The sequence below is a fragment of the Psittacula echo genome, assembly GCF_963264785.1.
Source record: "Psittacula echo genome assembly, chromosome: 8".
Classification (NCBI taxonomy): domain Eukaryota; kingdom Metazoa; phylum Chordata; class Aves; order Psittaciformes; family Psittacidae; genus Psittacula; species Psittacula echo.
Window position 1 is genome coordinate 23,466,331 of NC_137744.1, and position 16,697 is coordinate 23,483,027.

The 16,697-nt window shown below is 49.5% G+C and overlaps 1 protein-coding gene across 3 annotated transcripts in view; it reads right to left on the bottom strand.

The window, feature by feature from the left end:
- Positions 1 to 16,697, bottom strand: part of DOCK11 (dedicator of cytokinesis 11) — a 69,588-nt gene that overhangs the window by 23,325 nt on the left and 29,566 nt on the right. For all 3 annotated transcript variants that reach the window (XM_080624986.1, XM_080624985.1, XM_080624987.1), the window contains 17 exons: positions 15,122 to 15,244; positions 14,883 to 14,959; positions 13,616 to 13,800; positions 13,459 to 13,524; positions 13,219 to 13,311; positions 12,699 to 12,822; positions 11,970 to 12,091; positions 11,481 to 11,567; positions 10,230 to 10,319; positions 8,482 to 8,600; positions 6,518 to 6,587; positions 6,316 to 6,441; positions 5,571 to 5,642; positions 5,096 to 5,242; positions 4,427 to 4,510; positions 3,916 to 4,027; positions 211 to 389 (listed from right to left, as the gene is read on the bottom strand). In XM_080624986.1, coding sequence (XP_080481112.1) covers positions 211 to 389; positions 3,916 to 4,027; positions 4,427 to 4,510; positions 5,096 to 5,242; positions 5,571 to 5,642; positions 6,316 to 6,441; positions 6,518 to 6,587; positions 8,482 to 8,600; positions 10,230 to 10,319; positions 11,481 to 11,567; positions 11,970 to 12,091; positions 12,699 to 12,822; positions 13,219 to 13,311; positions 13,459 to 13,524; positions 13,616 to 13,800; positions 14,883 to 14,959; positions 15,122 to 15,244 — 1,876 coding nt within the window. The remainder of the gene's footprint in view (positions 1 to 210; positions 390 to 3,915; positions 4,028 to 4,426; positions 4,511 to 5,095; positions 5,243 to 5,570; positions 5,643 to 6,315; positions 6,442 to 6,517; positions 6,588 to 8,481; positions 8,601 to 10,229; positions 10,320 to 11,480; positions 11,568 to 11,969; positions 12,092 to 12,698; positions 12,823 to 13,218; positions 13,312 to 13,458; positions 13,525 to 13,615; positions 13,801 to 14,882; positions 14,960 to 15,121; positions 15,245 to 16,697) is intronic.

The following is a 16,697-nucleotide window of genomic DNA, read 5'->3' on the forward strand; positions in this document are numbered from 1 at the left end:
ATTTTGTTGAACAGCCTCGGGGCTAATGACACTCTCAAGTTCCTTAATAGCTCAGGGCTTTAGTATCTAAATACTCAGCAGGAATAAGAGCACTTATCTGTTATATTATGTTATATAACACTTATGCAGTTATCTGACTGCATTGCTCGTGTTCTTGAATTAATAGAATTCAAGAACATCTTGTTTAAAAGCCAACAGAAAATGCCTGACCTTGTGCTGGTATCTGTTGTCGAAGGCATGCTTTATCAAGAGATTTTTCAAGACCGAGATGGCTGTATATCTGATATCGTAGTTGTCCTGCAAGGCAACAGAGGCTTCTCTCAGAAGCATCCCCACCAGGAAATGGTGCCTGCAATACTCATCAGTTAAACTGTATTCAAGATTGACATCTGAAAGAAACAGCAAGGCAATGGTTAAGGGAACTGCTCCGAGGAGCTGGTCAAAGCAAGACAAAACGTCAGGTAAGCCACAGCAGCCCTCGCAGGCTCATCACTGTCCCCTACAGTGCACTGCTCTGACAACAGCTTTCTCCACCACCGAGTCATAGCAAAGAACTTGGCATCTTCCAGCTCAGGCTAATCACCCCTGGAGACATTCCAGGCCAGGCTGGATGAGGTTCTGAGCAACCTGGTCTAGTTGAAGATATCCCTGCTCATCGCAGGGGGCTGGACCAGATGAGCTTTGAAGGTCCCATCCAACCCAAACTGTTCTATGATTAATTTCAGCCCTCACTATTTCAGCAGCAGCTAAAGAAAAGGATTTCTGCAGGGTGAGGCTTTACAAAGCTCAGTGCTCCAGAGTGATTCGTGAAGGTCGATGGACTCACAGCCCGGGGCCTGCTTTACTCCTGGCTGTGGGCTATCCTGTAAACCCCAAACTACCCCGGCAGCCGAGGTGCCAACCTCCACAAGCAGCTCTGAGGGTGGCAATGAGCAGTGGGGAAGGTGCATCCGTCATGGCTGCCCAGCCCTAGCAGGACCCTTCCTGCAGCTTGTTCCACATGTCCCGTGACATCTGCATTCCTTCTCACCAGGTCAGAGAGCAGGGAAAAGGCACATACTCCTGCTGAGATAAGGGATGCAAACAAGGACATGGTGCCAAGTGGCCACTACTGCATCCTCCAGCAGTTTACACAGCAAGGACCAGGGAGCCAGGGCAGCATTCCAGGCAGCAGCTTGCCAGGAACTGAGGCTCCTTTTGCTTCCTACAGCAGGTAAGGAACACTGACGGCCAAGAGAAAGGCAGCTCAGTACCTGATCACTTGGTTAACTTGTACCCTATATCTCATGTAGATTGGGGCTCTAGATTGTGGTCAAAGGAGCGGCTGCTCCTTTGATGACAAGGGTAAAGGCATCAGGGTAGGGCAGCGTTTCCACTGACCTACCTGGATAACACAGCAGGGAAACGACACAGACTCCAGCGTGCCCTTGAACTGCTATGAATGACCTTGTCCTAACACCATTATCTCTGTCAGACAACCCATACATCTAACTAGAGCCTCAACAGGCACTGTTTGACTGTTGCCTTGAGCCTCCCAGAGGGATACCCCCAAAGCTGTGTGTTCTCCCCCAGAGGTACGAATGCTGTGTGCTCAGCTTGGGCTTCTGTCCTTGGAAACCCCATAGGTGTGAAAGCTTTCCTGTGGTAAGGCAGGGAGCATATGCACAGCTTTGAAAATCCCAGCCAAAGCCTTTCAACAGCTCTGGGGCTGGAAAAGTCAGGGTTAAGTTCGTTGATTCACATGGAGCATGTAGTGGTTTGTGAAAGAAAGTGTGATTCAGAGGAAAGGGAAAGCAAGCTGCAGCATTATTTAGCTTTCATTGTGAGTCATGTTAGTAAATGCCCAAGAGTCTCACATCATGGTTAGTTCATGAGCTGGATGCAAGCTGATTGATTGGAAGCTGTGTATTTAATTTGACATTAGAAAGCTCAATGCTGCGCCTGCCTACTGAAGTACCCGTCCCACAGCAAACAAGTAATACTTAATTCATGTGTGAAAAGGGACAAATAAGATAGCAAAATTACACAGGAATAAGTAATTCTCTAAATGTTGGAGAAACAGGACAGTACGTCATGTTCTAATGTTGTTTGGAAGGCTGTTGCTTAACCCCCAGCTCCTGCCAATCTCTTGAGTTCTTTGCTATCACAAGGTTGCAAAAACAATCCTGCGCTGCGGGCTGTGAGAATGGGCTCTGGGCTTGCTCTGGCTGATGAAATACATCCCTGGGGTGAGGCAGCAGGGATGGAGACCAGAAACCAGCCCTCACAGCTGAGACGGTTCAGGGAAACTGCTCCAAGATGCAACACTTCAACTCAACAGGATGTGGTCACAGGACGTGCTCTGCTGGCAGGCCTGTCTGCTGCAGAAGGTCTCTGTATCCACCTTCCTGGGGGCTATTCCTTCCTGTCCCAGAAACACAGCAGGAGGTGCTGGGCACGTCACTGCTCTTCATCCAGATGAGGTGAGGTACACCAGCAGGGCAGCTCCTGGGTCAGATTGCACCTCCCCATCTCTGAGCCTGCTGTCCCCACAGGGTCTGTCCATCAAACCAGACCAGTCTGCAATGGAGATGTATCACCACATGTCTCTACCATGGCAGGCAAAGCACAGGCACCATGCCAAGGGCACTTCCAAAGGTTGCTCTACTGCCATGAGATGTGTGTGAACCTCAGCTGGTAGGTTCTAGTCACGGTAAAACGGAGGAGAAAAGAGTTGCTGCTCCTATAGCTTTTCAGTTTCAGCATTGCAAATGCAAAGGTGAATGTGAACCAAGAAAGAGCATCATCACGTTATCATGCCACAAATAAGCAGTGGGAAGGCATCGTGGTTGTGAGTTTTCAGCCATTTCTAGCAGTGCACTTCGTTAAACTATGCCAGGCAAGTAGCCAAACTGATACAAGAGATTAGCAGCTGGTCCAGAAAGCTCTGAGCAGTCAGAAATACACCAAAATGAGGAACATTTCACAGTGGCTTCCGCTTCTGCCCCCTGCATGTGTGTGCAACCACTTTGGGACTTGTATGGTTGCACCCTGAGGCACAATCAAACATCCCCTTGCCTCTACCAGAATAAATCACAGAATCACAAACCCACTGGGCTTTCACGTGGGGGAATCCCAAAGCTGATTCTCCTCTCCCGTATTTATCTTGGCCAGGCACCCAAACCTGGCAATCTTTACCTGATTTATATAGCACGAGGCGATGCCTATAGCAATCTTAGGAGGCGGCATGGTCCACATCTGCACAGGCCCTCAGCCTCTTGCAAACCCTACCTGCCCTGTGGTGAGCAGCATCAGGATCAAGAGGGACATGGTGTGAGCAGCCTGGAGACAGGGTGGTGGTGCCACAGTATGTATGTCCTTGGTATGTGCTAAGGCTTGGCATGAGCTCAAGTTCTCTGCTGGCTACCTTCAGCCCAGGTTGGAGTCCAGGCTTCAGTGCCTCATGCACTGCTATGCTCTTTTTCAAAATGAAAACAGAAGGTAACCTGAATCACCTTCTTGTGGCCACAAAGAGAGCTGGCGATGCAGAGGGAATTGAGTCTGTTGCCCTGTATCTCCATTCTCTACAGCACTGGTCAGTGGGGACCCTCTGCTTCTCAGGGGATGCTGACTCTTGTGGGAACAAAGGATTACACTCGCACAGTTTGTGCATTTACTGAAATAGGGGCAGTTTCTTTCTGCTATTGTTAGTCCCATGCAAACTTCAATATAAGAAACACTGAAAAGATGAATTGCCCACCACGCTGGAGCAGAATGACGTAAAGTTGCCAGAACAGCATCTTTTCCTGAGGTTAATGTAAATCAGGCTAACCAGGACATAAATTTCCTTGACACCAAAGCAAATCCCATCTGGTCAGAAGCCATCACAACCAATAAATTACAGCTCTCTAGCAAGTCTCTTGAGAAAGGACATACCTTGAACTCTTTGCAGCTTGGGTTTGGAGAAGGTCATTGGTAAGTTCAGAGGAATGTAATGCTCATGGTTGCAAATGGTTTGGAGAAATTCAAACTTGTATTCAACCAGCAGCTGAGACAAAGGAAAAAGAAAAGACAAACAGAAACTCTTCAGTTTGACTCATGTGCTTCCAGTTCAGGATTGGGGAATGTAAACAGCATTTGATGAAACTCAGTAATAACAGGCAATTTTTTGTGTTGTTCCCCCTAAGTGTCCATGCATGGATTTGCCACCTGGGACTTCTTTACCTTTCTCACCCAGACTATCAGCAAATCTTTCCTTTAGTTCTGATTCTACATTGATTTAAAGCTTAGCTGCATTCAGGCTCTCAGCCAAAAGAGGTCTCTGCCTCCAGAAGACTCTGCAGGAACAGTGTCTAAAAGGCCTCCAAGAGTCATAAACTAATCACTACACAACTTTGATGTAGATACGTATGACTGCAAACCACCTTTCAAGAAACATACAGCTTACCTTGGGGTCTTTTGGGCTGAATCCAGAAATGTAATCATTTATTAAGTTAAAAACAAATCCTCTGTCCATAAAGGTCAAACAACGCTGGGGAAAAAGTAGCAACATGTGAGTGAGCTTTACAAATAGAAGCAATCATCCTAAATCAGCTCCATGCTCCTGTCCTGCCAGCAGCCAGATTGGGTCCTCCCGGCTGCTGCTGACTTCCCAAACATACTTGAGCCTGTTTCTCTGGAATTATTTGGATGCCCTCACTTGAGTCTGCAGTGGACACCAGAAACATTTAAATGAGAGCTCCCATATTTCCTCTTGTGTTCTGAACAGTTGCTGGGCACAATTGAAAGTCCTATGTAACATAGAGTATTGCAGCCTCTCTCTTGGAAAGATTAAGCTTCTTCCCCAGGAAATCTTATTCCCTCCACAGTTCTCAGCCCAAGGCCAGGTTGGATCGGGCTTGGAGCAACCTGGCCTAGTGTGGAAGGTGGGGGAAGGGAGTTGGAACTGGATGATCTTAAGGTCCCTTCCAACTCAAACCAGCCTCAGATTCTAAGAAACCAAAGAGGTGACAATGCACACACACATTTGTTTGCTTGCTGCTCATTTCTCATTGTTTGGGTTGATTTTCTTTCCTGATATAAGCATGAGAAAGAAAGAAAGAAAGAAAGTGCTGACCTTCAGGAAGTTGGCCAGGCTGAAGTTGACATTCCTGGACTCCTCAGGGATCTCGTTATAGCGAATGGTGACATGGGGAATGATGGCAAGCAGCAGCGAGTGCAGGGCATGCTGGTAGGAGTCAGGGAACCGCTGGCCTCTGGGCAGCTGGAACCAAGAGCATGTCCCAGTCAGTGCTGCAAGGAGCATCCTCCAGCACGTGTGTCACTTCCCAGTACAGCACTGGCACAAAGCAAGCACTGGCTGGAACAGCAGGAACTAGGAACAAAAGGAGGCTGCACGAGCCATAAGAAGCTTGGAAATTTTTGACTTACAACTGAGAGTGAAAAGGGGAAGAAGGGAAAAGTGAAAAAGGAAGGATCTGTCCGTTCTGCTTGTCAAAGATTTCATAAATAAGAGTTAGGTAGTTTTCCAGGAAAGCTTTTGGAGGACAGCTTGTGATGGCTCTGTAATGTGCATCAAACAAACTCATTACCTTGATTTTGTTTTCTTCCAGTAAGTACATTGCCATGGACTTTGCCAGTGCTTCAAAGAAAAACCACGAGTACTGAAAGGAACAGAGAACATCATCACTTTTCTCAGCAGGACTGAACATGGCAGGGGGGTTGGAACTGGATGATCTTAAGGTCCTTTCCAACCCTAACTATTCTATGATTCTATGTTTAACTGTGTGAGGAAGCAGAGTGTGGGAGGGAGAGCTCACGTTCAGATGATGTTCTGTAAGCTGGGCAGTACCTGCATGGCCAGCTTGGTACCCAGAGGAGTCCTGCCAGTCTGGGGTGGGAATAGCTCCATTGCCTCTGCACCCCAATGCAGCAGTATGGGGTATAAGCCCAGACTGGCAGAAACCCATCCTGCTCTCATGAGCCATATGGCTTGAGGAAAACAGATGAAACATGCATTAGTGGTGGACTAGGCAGCCCTGGGGGAACAGACAGACTTGATGGTCTTAAAGGTCTTTTCCAACCTAGATGGTTCTATGATTCTGTGAAAACTGGCAAAATGAAAAGCCCTTTGCTGTGTCCTGCCACGAGCACAGCCAGATCCCCTGCAAGAATCCATCTGTTGCAATAGGAGAACCTCAAGGATGTGGATGCAAGGAGCTGCCCTGGTCGCTTTGCTGCTGTGGTGGGTTTAGATGGGTGAAAGTGTTGGGCTTCATAGCAGACCCCCTTCTCCTCTCCTGCAGCCTCAGCAGCCAAGTATTGCCCATACTGCACCTTGAGGAGCTTATTGATGGTCAGAAAATCCGCTGACTGCTTCAAGATCGTGGCCATGGAAAGGACCAGGATTTCATGGGTCATCTTCGCCTGGGTGACACTGGGTTTCTCGGCTCGAAAGACATACTGAAGGCAAGAGAACAGTGTCAGCCTGTGCCTGCTCCCAACAGGGAGTTGTGCAGAGCCGTGTGTCATGACTGACCTTTATGAAGGAGCGCAAGTAGTGATCTAGACCTTCTTCATGGCACTTGGACACAATGTGCAGAAGAACCCTGGGGAGAAATGTGGTTTGTATTCAGCACGGGATGCAAAGCAAGTTCCTCTGGCTTATGAAAGCAGACACCAACTGTCTCAACCCCAAAAGCCTCACTGCTGGCACTGCAGAGCCCATACCTGGAGGCTGAGCACCCTCACAGCTCCTGTGGCTGCACCAGCCCTGCCACAGCACAGCCCTTTCACAGACCACTCAGAGAAGAGGTGCCCAAAGCCTCTTTTCCACTGTGGTGCTGGTGTCTCCCAGCCCAGCTGCCTTCAATGCTAGAGGCTACCTGCACGAGGAGGTGCAGGTGAGGGGCAGCATTTCTCTGTGGGCAACATATCTTGCTCTTTGGCCTCTGTGCATGCCAGGATTAAAGCCTGCTGGTACTGAAATGCAGCTGCAGCGAGCATCAGGCATCTGAACAATGCTCACGTGTCAGGTAAAATGAAAACAAACCCATTAAGCTCGTATGCTCTGCACCCCGTTCTCTTTGGCTGCACCTATGGACCTGCTGTGTGGAGCACAAGCTCATTGCCCTCCTGCAGAGGCTACAGGTTCCTCCACACCACACAGCGTATCATGGGTTGAGTCTGTCCTGACCTGCAGCCCTTTCCTGATGAGAATACAAGTGAGAATGAACAACTACAGCACGGCATCAGGTGTGCAAAATGAACACAACCCCCACAGAATCTCCAATGAGAAGCAGGTAAAACATTCTCCATTGTTGTTATAATCTGATACCTTCCTGCATCCCCTGCATTTACTCATTCCTCATGGAATCTACACACACTGGGTTGTTCTCAGGCTGCTGCCTTGCAGTTCACTGGGGATAGGCAGCCCCTGGAGAACATGCCAGCCCTCTGGAAGCGCTCCAGGGAGCTGACGAAGGCAGCAACCGCTTGGATTCCCCAGCCAACACTGGGGTTTACATTCCAATCCCAGCCAGAGGGAACAACAAACTATTGCACATTGTCACAGACCCCAAAGGCCAAACCACAGGGAGGAGTTTACAAGCCCTTTATCAGGTCAAGTGGATTTTAAATTCCACTCTGAAAGTCTGGATGAGAAAGCAGTTGTCATTGGAACAGGAAGCTATTGACAAACTGGGAAGCACCAGGCCAAGCTTTGATAAAGCCTCTGGAAGTGAAGGTGGGAGCCGGTCACCCAGCAGGTACCTGGGTGTTCCCTGTCCCTGCCCTCTGGTGATTCAGAGTGGGATTACAGTGTTCTTCACAGGAGCTGTCCCCACAACTTGCACCACAGGGCACAGGACCATGACTGCAATGGGCTGGACATCCCTAGGGGCCCGGGACTCAGCCTCCAACCTCCAGTGTCATGGGAGTGAGATGGTTCTTGTACAGAGATGCACAATACATCCTGGAGCCAGAGGAAGCCAAGAAACCTGGAGAGGAGCTTTGGGCAAGGGCCTGTAGGGACAGGCCAAGGGGAATGGCTTTAACCTGCCAGAGGGGAGACTGAGATGAGCTCTTAGGCAGAAGCTCTTCCCTGTGAGGGTGCTGAGGCGCTGGCACAGGGTGCCCAGAGAAGCTGTGGCTGCCCCATCCCTGGCAGTGTTCAAGGCCAGGTTGGACACAGGGGCTTGGAGCAAGCTGCTCCAGTGGAAGGGGTCCCTGCCTGTGGCAGGGGTTGGAGCTGGAGGAGCTTTAAGGTCCCTTCCAACCCAAACTACTCCATGATTGTACGATTCTTCCCCACACAGCTCCCACAATGCCCGATGCCACCAGATGTGCCAGGGGAAGGCAGCAGCCAGTGCTCCACAGCAGAGCAGTGACAGCCAACATTGTCACGCAGCACCTTGTACCAGGAAACCACACCCTGCTTTGCACTGTGGTTTGTGGCTTTGCCTTTGTAACTGAAGGAAACCAGAGGGTTCGCCAGACACTCACATGGTGCAGTTGACGGCTACTTCATCCTCCTGGGTCACATTTGTGAGGACTCTAAATAGTTGCATAAGAATTACAGGTAGAAACTGAATCATTACTTGGATCTCCATGGCGTGCAAGCACTAAAACAAATGTTCAAAACACACTTTTAGTTCAACATTCCACAGATGTGAGATGTTTATAGTGCAGACATTCCTGTGGCCATAGCACAGGCATTAGCAAACCGGGCAGGGTTTGGGCTTCATCCTGCCAGAGGACCCGAGACCTTGACCCCACAGCAGCAGCGCTCAGTGCCTTTGGGAGCAGCATCAACCACTCATGGCACTAATCCTCCCCTTTGATGTGCCCAGGCAGCTATGACTTTATTAGAGGTCACATGCTGTGATTTGCCCCCAATAACAGAACTAAAGGCTGAAGCTTTGCTCCTGATTCTTGTCACTTGTGACAGGTTTTTCAAGTGACCAAGTCCCGTTTACCCCGAAGCCTTTGGAGCATGGAAGTCTGATGGCCGATGGCTTGCAGTGAGAGAGCACAGCTTGCTACTTGCAATGGGATTTAAGCGACTTGGTGAAGGTCAAGATCATCAGGTGCACACACCCTCCATGCACCCCATAAACCTCTCTTGCCTGGGTCTCAGGATATGAGCCTTCGCAAGACAATGTGTTTCATTTTCAGTTTTCAAACCTGACAATGAAAGGGTCTTAAATCTGTATCTAGGTATTTAAATTACTGAAATTATAGAGATACTGGTGATTAAGAAGCCCTCGCTTGTGGTTACATGTAAATATCTCCCTGCCTGCACCTACCCAGCCCCTTGACAAAATGCTCACAACAAAGCAACTGTTCTTTTAGTGCCTGGCTTCAAAACCTGCCATTGTTTCTATTCCTTAACATATTTACGCATTACCTGAAACACACCCAGTAAGTTTGTGATGACAAATCCCCACCACTGGAAGCGGAGCTGCTGCTACAGCAGCGCTCTCCAAACCAGGCAGTTATGGAAGGACACAAGGACAGCAAACAGTCCAGTATTCCCTGCAGAAGCCTTTGCTGGACCTGCTCCAAGGCCCTTACTCTTGCCGCAGTGATTGCCAAAACGCTGGGTCGGAGGTCATCTGTGCTCAAATGTAACTGACTGATAATCCCACATATCTTTGTCAGCCTGATAAAATACCCCATTTTGAATGGATAAGCCTGAGAAGAAGGAACTGTGCTGCAGCTGAAAGGTTTGAACCAGATCTAGGGCACCAGGAGGAGGGTTTGCCACGTGCACGGCAGAGCGATGCTCTTGTATTATCTGCTGTGAAACAGACTGCAGCGATAGGACAATGGGTGATGGGTTCAAACTGAAACAGGGGAAGTTCAGGTTAGATGTAAGGAAGAAGTTCATTACTGTGAGGGTGGTGAGGCACTGGAACAGGCTGTAAATGCTCCATCCCTGGCAGTGTTCAAGGCCAGGCTGGACACGGCCTTGGGCTACACGGTCTAGTGTGATGTGTCCCTGTCCATAGCACGGGGCTGGAGCTGGATAATCTTATGGTCCTTTCCAACCCAAACCATTCCGTGATTCTATGACAGGCAGTGAAGCCGCACACAGAGCAGCCAGCCCTCTCAGTAAGCAGAGGTAAGGATATTGCGCAAAGCACCAGTCCCAGCACTGCAGTGAGGGTGTGCTCCCAGCACGCAGGGGTCTGTTATTCACTGACAGTCTGTAAGAGCCCAGCTGATGCCCACTGCCAGGCGCTGCTCACCTTCAGGTATTTCACAAGTTCTCCTGGCACTTCCTTAGCTCCTGCCTGCACCAGCTGGCAGTATTGGAAGAATTTGTGCAAGTGCATGTCCTGGAAGAGACAAAGGAGTTCAGTGCAGCACCCTCAGTGTTTGTCAACCCCTGCTCTGCAGCTTGCCCTCAAACCCCCGCTGACCTTCCTGAGGCAGAGATGTCCCCAGCAAGCCCCATGGCCCTGTCAGTGGCCCCACTGGTCCCCAATACCATCTCCCAGGACTACAGTATTGCTCCCTGCCTTTGCCAATGTACCCAGCCCCTGCCCATCCCCTGGCTCCCAAATACTCTCAAGGTTAAGCACAAAGCTTCCAGCAGTGTTAAAATTCTCCTGTGGCTGCGCTACCCTGAGCCCTGATCCCCATCCAACACTGGCCTGGGTAAGTGGGAGCCTTCCTCTCCCAGCTGTGGCTCTTCATCTGCCTCACCAACCTAATGCCCACCTGAGGCACTTTCCTTCCCATTGCTCTCCCTCCTCCTCCATGGGTAAATTTAATTGCTGGGTTATTTAATCCTGAAAAGCATCTGGGGATGTAATCTGGTGGGAAATGGAGCTGCTGTGCTGCTTTCAGTGCCGCACAGAATCAGTAAGACCCTAAACCAGATCTGGGTGATGCTGAAAGCAAGTTGCTGTGAATGTAAATGCAGCCAGTTACATCCAGCATGGGAAAAGCAGCCCTGCCCAGGGCATTTCCCCATGAGCAGTGCTGACAGGAGGTGCCCCAGAGCACTTTGCTGCACGTCGCATGAAGCTTGGGGAAGTCCATCACTGCCATAGGACAGGAGAACACACAAGGCTTGGTAAACCGGCCTGAACTGGTTTCAAAAGGAAATCAGGACTCGTGTTTTCTTGTGTCTGCTGCTGTTGGAAGACCTTTTAAAAGAATCTGAATAAACAGACTAATATCTGCAGAAACCTCCCATTGCCACAGTCCTTCTCTTGCATTGAGGCAGCTCATTTGCTCGAACGTTTCCTTGGTCCTGCCAGTTACAGTGCAATTGGCCAAGAAAACATCAGCCTCTCCCCAGCTCCTTCACACAACTGCTCATCACACCCAGACAAAGCAGCAGATCCCTGCAAGCAATCCCAGACCTGCTGCTGCAGAAGGATCTCTGTGCTGCTCTGCAAACACAAATACCTCTTCCCCACAGCAGCAGCAGAGATAGAGCAATCACTTCCTTTGTCTTGAAAGACTTGAACAGCGAGATGCTCATTTACCTGGGTGTAAATGGTGGAGTCCAAATGGAGTCTGATCTTAAACAGTGGCTTTGCTCCATCCACCCACTTCGCATCCACGCTGGGCTGCTGTGAACAGACAACATTCAAGCACTTGGTTTCAGACTGCAGTGAGAAGGTGGCTCTGTGCAGACAGACACTGGTCAGGTTGGGGTGGAACAATGGGTTCCCCTGCCGCACCAACACCAGTGACCTGACTGCAGCCTCAGCAGGGCAGAGAACGTGCCCACAGAGCACGTGTCCCATCTCCTGCTCTGCCCCATCTGCAACAGTCCAGCCTCCCACAGAAATATTCTCTGCAACCTACAGAACCACAGAAAGTCCTGCCTCCCATCCTGAAGAGCCTTAAGCTCTGGGGGCTGCCATGCAGCTGAGCAGAGCACCAACACGGGCCCAGAACTTACAGTGATAACAAAAGCTCAGCCTTCCCCTTCCTGTTACATGTAAGTCCATTTTAAATGGCCTTCCTACCCTTCGTGCCTCTGTGTCTCCAAGGCCTAGGTAGCCAGGCGGAAGGTTGGATGAAACTGGCAAATGCCGCTCCAGAGTGACAATGCGTCCATCCTTCAGCAACGGCACCCAGGCGTAGCCCACTGCGGAGGCAACCAGTGCACCCGAGTTAGGTGGCACTCAGTGATCCATCACCCTGAGGAGATCAGGCTCGCAGTTGTGGAAGTGGCTTCAGCAAGGCTGGGATTGACCACATCAGCCTTGGTAAAGCACGTTCAGCTGGTGACTTGGTGAGCACATTCATGCACAGCACAGCCAAGACCAGGAGTGGGTTGGAGGGGCAGAAACACTCTGCGAGCCACGGTTGTGCACCAAGGGTCCTTCAGCCACCCAAGGACTGGCTGAATGGAAAGGCAACCCAGCCTGCAGGACCTGGGGGTGCTCAGTCTCTTACACATGCCCAGTGTTGGCAGGATCGGCCCCTGAGGCTCTGGTCTCCCATTAAGGTTTTGGCGGTGACCTGACTGACAAAAGCCCATTCATACAAACCAAGTCAAGAACGTGCAGGAAGAGCTTCAGTATACACTAAACACATTGCGTTTTATTCCAGTTTAGACCCAAGATTTGTACGAGGATGCTTTCAAAAAGCCAAAATTCAGACAGTCCAGTATTTTAATCAAGTATTTTTTCATGTCCCTTTGTTCATTTTATCTTGGACTCCAATAGAAGTAACCGAAGCATTGAACGTACCTTGAGTTTCAACGGTGTCCTGCTTTTTCGATGTTGCCTTTGTATTAATTTCACAGCTGACATGATAGAAGGTGAAAAGCAAATGATGCTTTTGATGGAGGTGAATTGGAAGCTCAATTTTAATCTAAAATGATATCATGATAGATAAGACTGTATTTTTAGTCATGGAGTAGTATTTTAAGCTCTATTGCACAAATGCTATGCTGTACGCAGTTACACAAGACACATTCCTACCAAACCGAAATAACTCCTGGCTAACATGTTCATCACATCAGCACATTATTTATTAATGGGGGTGTGTGACTGGAGTGCACAAAGCGTGACAGTAAAGACAGCAGAAAACAAACTGGCATTAAAAACTGACAGTCCCTGGCTCTGCTGAGCTCTTCTACTGAGCAAAGGGCTGGTGATTATTTTTACCCATACTTCACCCAGCCCTGGAAAAAAGACATCTCCTGAAAGGCCCCTTGGCTTTGTAGCATCCAGGAAAACCTGGTATTTCCCACCACTGCATTTTTACCTCATCATAGAACTCTGGACTCTGGTTGTGATGCAGCACAGCAGCGTATGCGTTTGTGGTCAGGGGATGCCCTCCGGGTTTGCCGTATATACACTGGGAACACAAATGAGGAGCTGAATTCAGGCGTGCTCTCACCCTAAATTAGCCGGCCAAATGAAAACAGCTTTCCTGTTGTCCTGCTCAGCCCGGCTGGCACACACGACACAACAGCAAGTGGCAGCCTCATTAACAGGTACCCACCTTTAACGGCCTGGCATCAGCTTCATCGGAATCCCTGAACTCAACGCAGACAGCAATATTCCTCGCCTGAAATGGGGGACAACAGGAGGATGAGCCATTGCTGCAGGTCAGCAGCATCACCCCATTCCATGCGGAGCCTGCTCTCCAGGTCACCCACCTTTGCAAACACCTTCTGGTTCTCATACTTCAAATGCAAGGGGTAGACATAGAGATGGTTTTTGTAGACGGTGAAGGGATAACAGTATTTAGTGACTTCTGGGATAAACTCTTCCACTTCAACCGCAATGTCCTCACAGCTCTTCTCAAAAGGCTTTATAGGAATGTAAGAAGCTGTCACACAATCTGGAAGAGAAGGGAAGCTTGGATACGAGCGCACCCAGCAATACGGGAAGCACAGCCCACGTGAAAGGAAATTCATAGGTCCCAAACCCTGCTCCACTTCTCACCACAGGATCGCGTGTGTTGACCGGCAGCAGGATTTGGACCACTCCTGCCGAAATGATTAAGGGAAAATTCTCCCCTTGATCACGCAACATCCATGGTCCCCAAATGGAGGAGCAATAGTGAGAACAGATGGGTGCAGGGGCAGCACAGGGCTCTGCTCTCCTGGCCGGGGGGACTGCAGAAGTGGCACTTTACTGTAGCTCTGGGCAAAGTCAAAGGGTCTTGTGAATGACCCATGTCTGAGTAGGGACAGCCGCTCTGCCCAGGACCTGCACCTCCAGTCTGCAGGAATGTGGCCCATTAAGTTACTGCTTTATAAATCCTGGAAACATCCCCTGACTGAAGCAGACAGGCTACTGAGATGGTGGTGTCTCAATGCGCGTCAGCCCTTTCCCACTCTCTGCTTCAGAAAGATGTCCCATGGTTACGTTGTCTCCAAACACCAGTGCACAAACCGGGCCTAATTCACTGAGACTCACATCCACCATGAGGGTGAGTTCATCTCAAGTGATGGCTTTTCAAAGAACAGAAAAGAGTTAAGTCCACTAGAAAAGCCTTCTGAATAGGGACCAGCCTACAGAACCTGTAACAGGAGCTGCCAAAGGCCCATGGAGTGACACTGAGCACATCACAAGTCCATTCTTTGCCTTGCTTTCCTTAAATGTAAAGTAAAGAATCAAACTGACCATGCATGTGAAGCCCTCTGGTGTTAACAGACTCAAATTGCTATATGAGATTGGTGTAATAGTAACAGCAAAACCAGGCAAGTGGCTTCCTTTAGATTTAAGATGTGATGGCCAAACAGCAAACAAGATGCACACTCAGGTGTCCTCTGCACTTGAACCACATCCCTCCACAGAACCCAACAGAAGGACTTATGAGGTTGTGCTCTTGTTCATGAAATAGCAAAACTGCCCATAGAAGGATTAACTCCTGAGGCTAGAGCCATCAGGATTCACTTGAAGATCCAAGATCCTTACTTGTGAAGTCTAGCGGGACATCCTTGATGACAATATGTAACTGGGCCGGAATGACCTGTAGCTTTGTCTTCTCTGGTCTGTGTTAGAGAGAAAGGAACAAGAGCGTGAACCTTGAACATTCAGGTGCTGAACACATCAGCTTTCTGTTACCCCCAGAGTATTGCAGAAATTGTCATCTCATGCTTCTGCTTAACTGTTCTATTGCCTGCTCAGCCCCTGCCCCAGTCTCTTACACTTACTTCTTATACTCTGCTAAAAGCTTCAGCATGTCTTCATTGGACAGCTTGCCACTGTCTTGCTTGTACAGAGGTGAGAATTTCCCTTCAGCATCCAGAGTGCCCTGGGAGTCTTTGAAAACTGGTCTGCAGAAAAGAGGAGACACGTGCTTCAGTGCTGGTAAAACAAGCAGATCCTGGGGTCTTCGACACATCAGGCTAAAGGGCAGGTTCACTGCCCTGTGACTGCTCTGATCAACACCAAACCTCCTGAACACTCCCCCATCCCCACACACCCCACTCCATCACATCACGTAATTGTATGGGACATCACCATGTCCCTTCTCTCCAGTGTGAGAAGGACACACACAGTCCAGTTCCAAGACTGGTCCTCAATGCCCCAAACCCTTCAATCCCCTCCCACTAACACCAAGTGGTAAAGTATCTTCCTAGTTGCACACAGGGTCAGAGCATGGAAATTCTCCTAGGAAAGGAAGGCACAATGAAGACCAGTCTCAGGACATACATCAGCTTCCTCCTGAACCCAGAGCAGGAGACTCGATTCTGCCCTGAATGAATACTAATATTATTGCCCTTGAAAATAAAGGCTGTGGATGTCTGTGTACAGAAAGACCATTAAAGCATCCATATTCCCTTTCTGTGTAAACACCTTCCTCTGAAACTCACAGGAAAATGGTTAGGGATGCAGAACAACACAGCTCCCCACATCAGGCCACTCAACTCCTTGGTCTCAAAATGCAGCTCCTTACCCAGCAGGAACAAATCTGAAGCCTGTCAAAAGTCAATGTCCGCACAAAGCCCACTGCTAGGCTGAGGCTGCCCTTGAGAGGCTGTGTGCTGGCTCCAAGGAATAAGCTGCATCCCAGAAACACCAGGCTGAAGCTGAGCAGCCAATGTCAAGGGCAAAATCCCTGCACACCCCCAAATCCCAGCCCACTGTGACAGTCATTTGGTGTTCCCATGTCAGTGCCATCCCTTCATCAGCACCACAGAGCAACTTAGCGATAGCAGGCAGTGGCAGGGGAATGAACTCGCCTTCAGGCATTCCTCTGACGTATGATTTCAGGGAATGAGCATTGATACACTTTATCAGTCCCAGTAAAGAACAGTGCGGGAATGGGATCACTATTTGGGGTCAGCCCCAAGAACATTAATTAAAGCAGAGCCCCACATAGGAGCCAAACCCCAGCTGATAGCCACTGCCAGGCCAGGAGGTCCTGCACTCTCATCCCTGCCTGGCAATGACTGGTGCCAGGAGGGAATCTCTGCGCTGATTCCCGCAGCAGCCCAGGATGGTGATATTCATCCCCCGGAACGTTCCGCCTCTGAGAGCAGCAGCTACAGGTCAGCAGGAAGGTTACTGCTTTCCCAGCACTGTTTACTCCTTCATATTTCATTTCTAATTCTAGATAGAGCATTCCAGGCCAACTCCATTCTGCCTTGGGAATCGGAGCCAGACTCTGCCCTCAGCTGCAGCTTCACTGACTTCAAGCCCTTGGTGCTTTGCCCACCCACTCTGATTGTGTCCCGGATCATGTCCTGGATAACCTGCAGCAGTGACTCTTGCTACAGCCGAGGC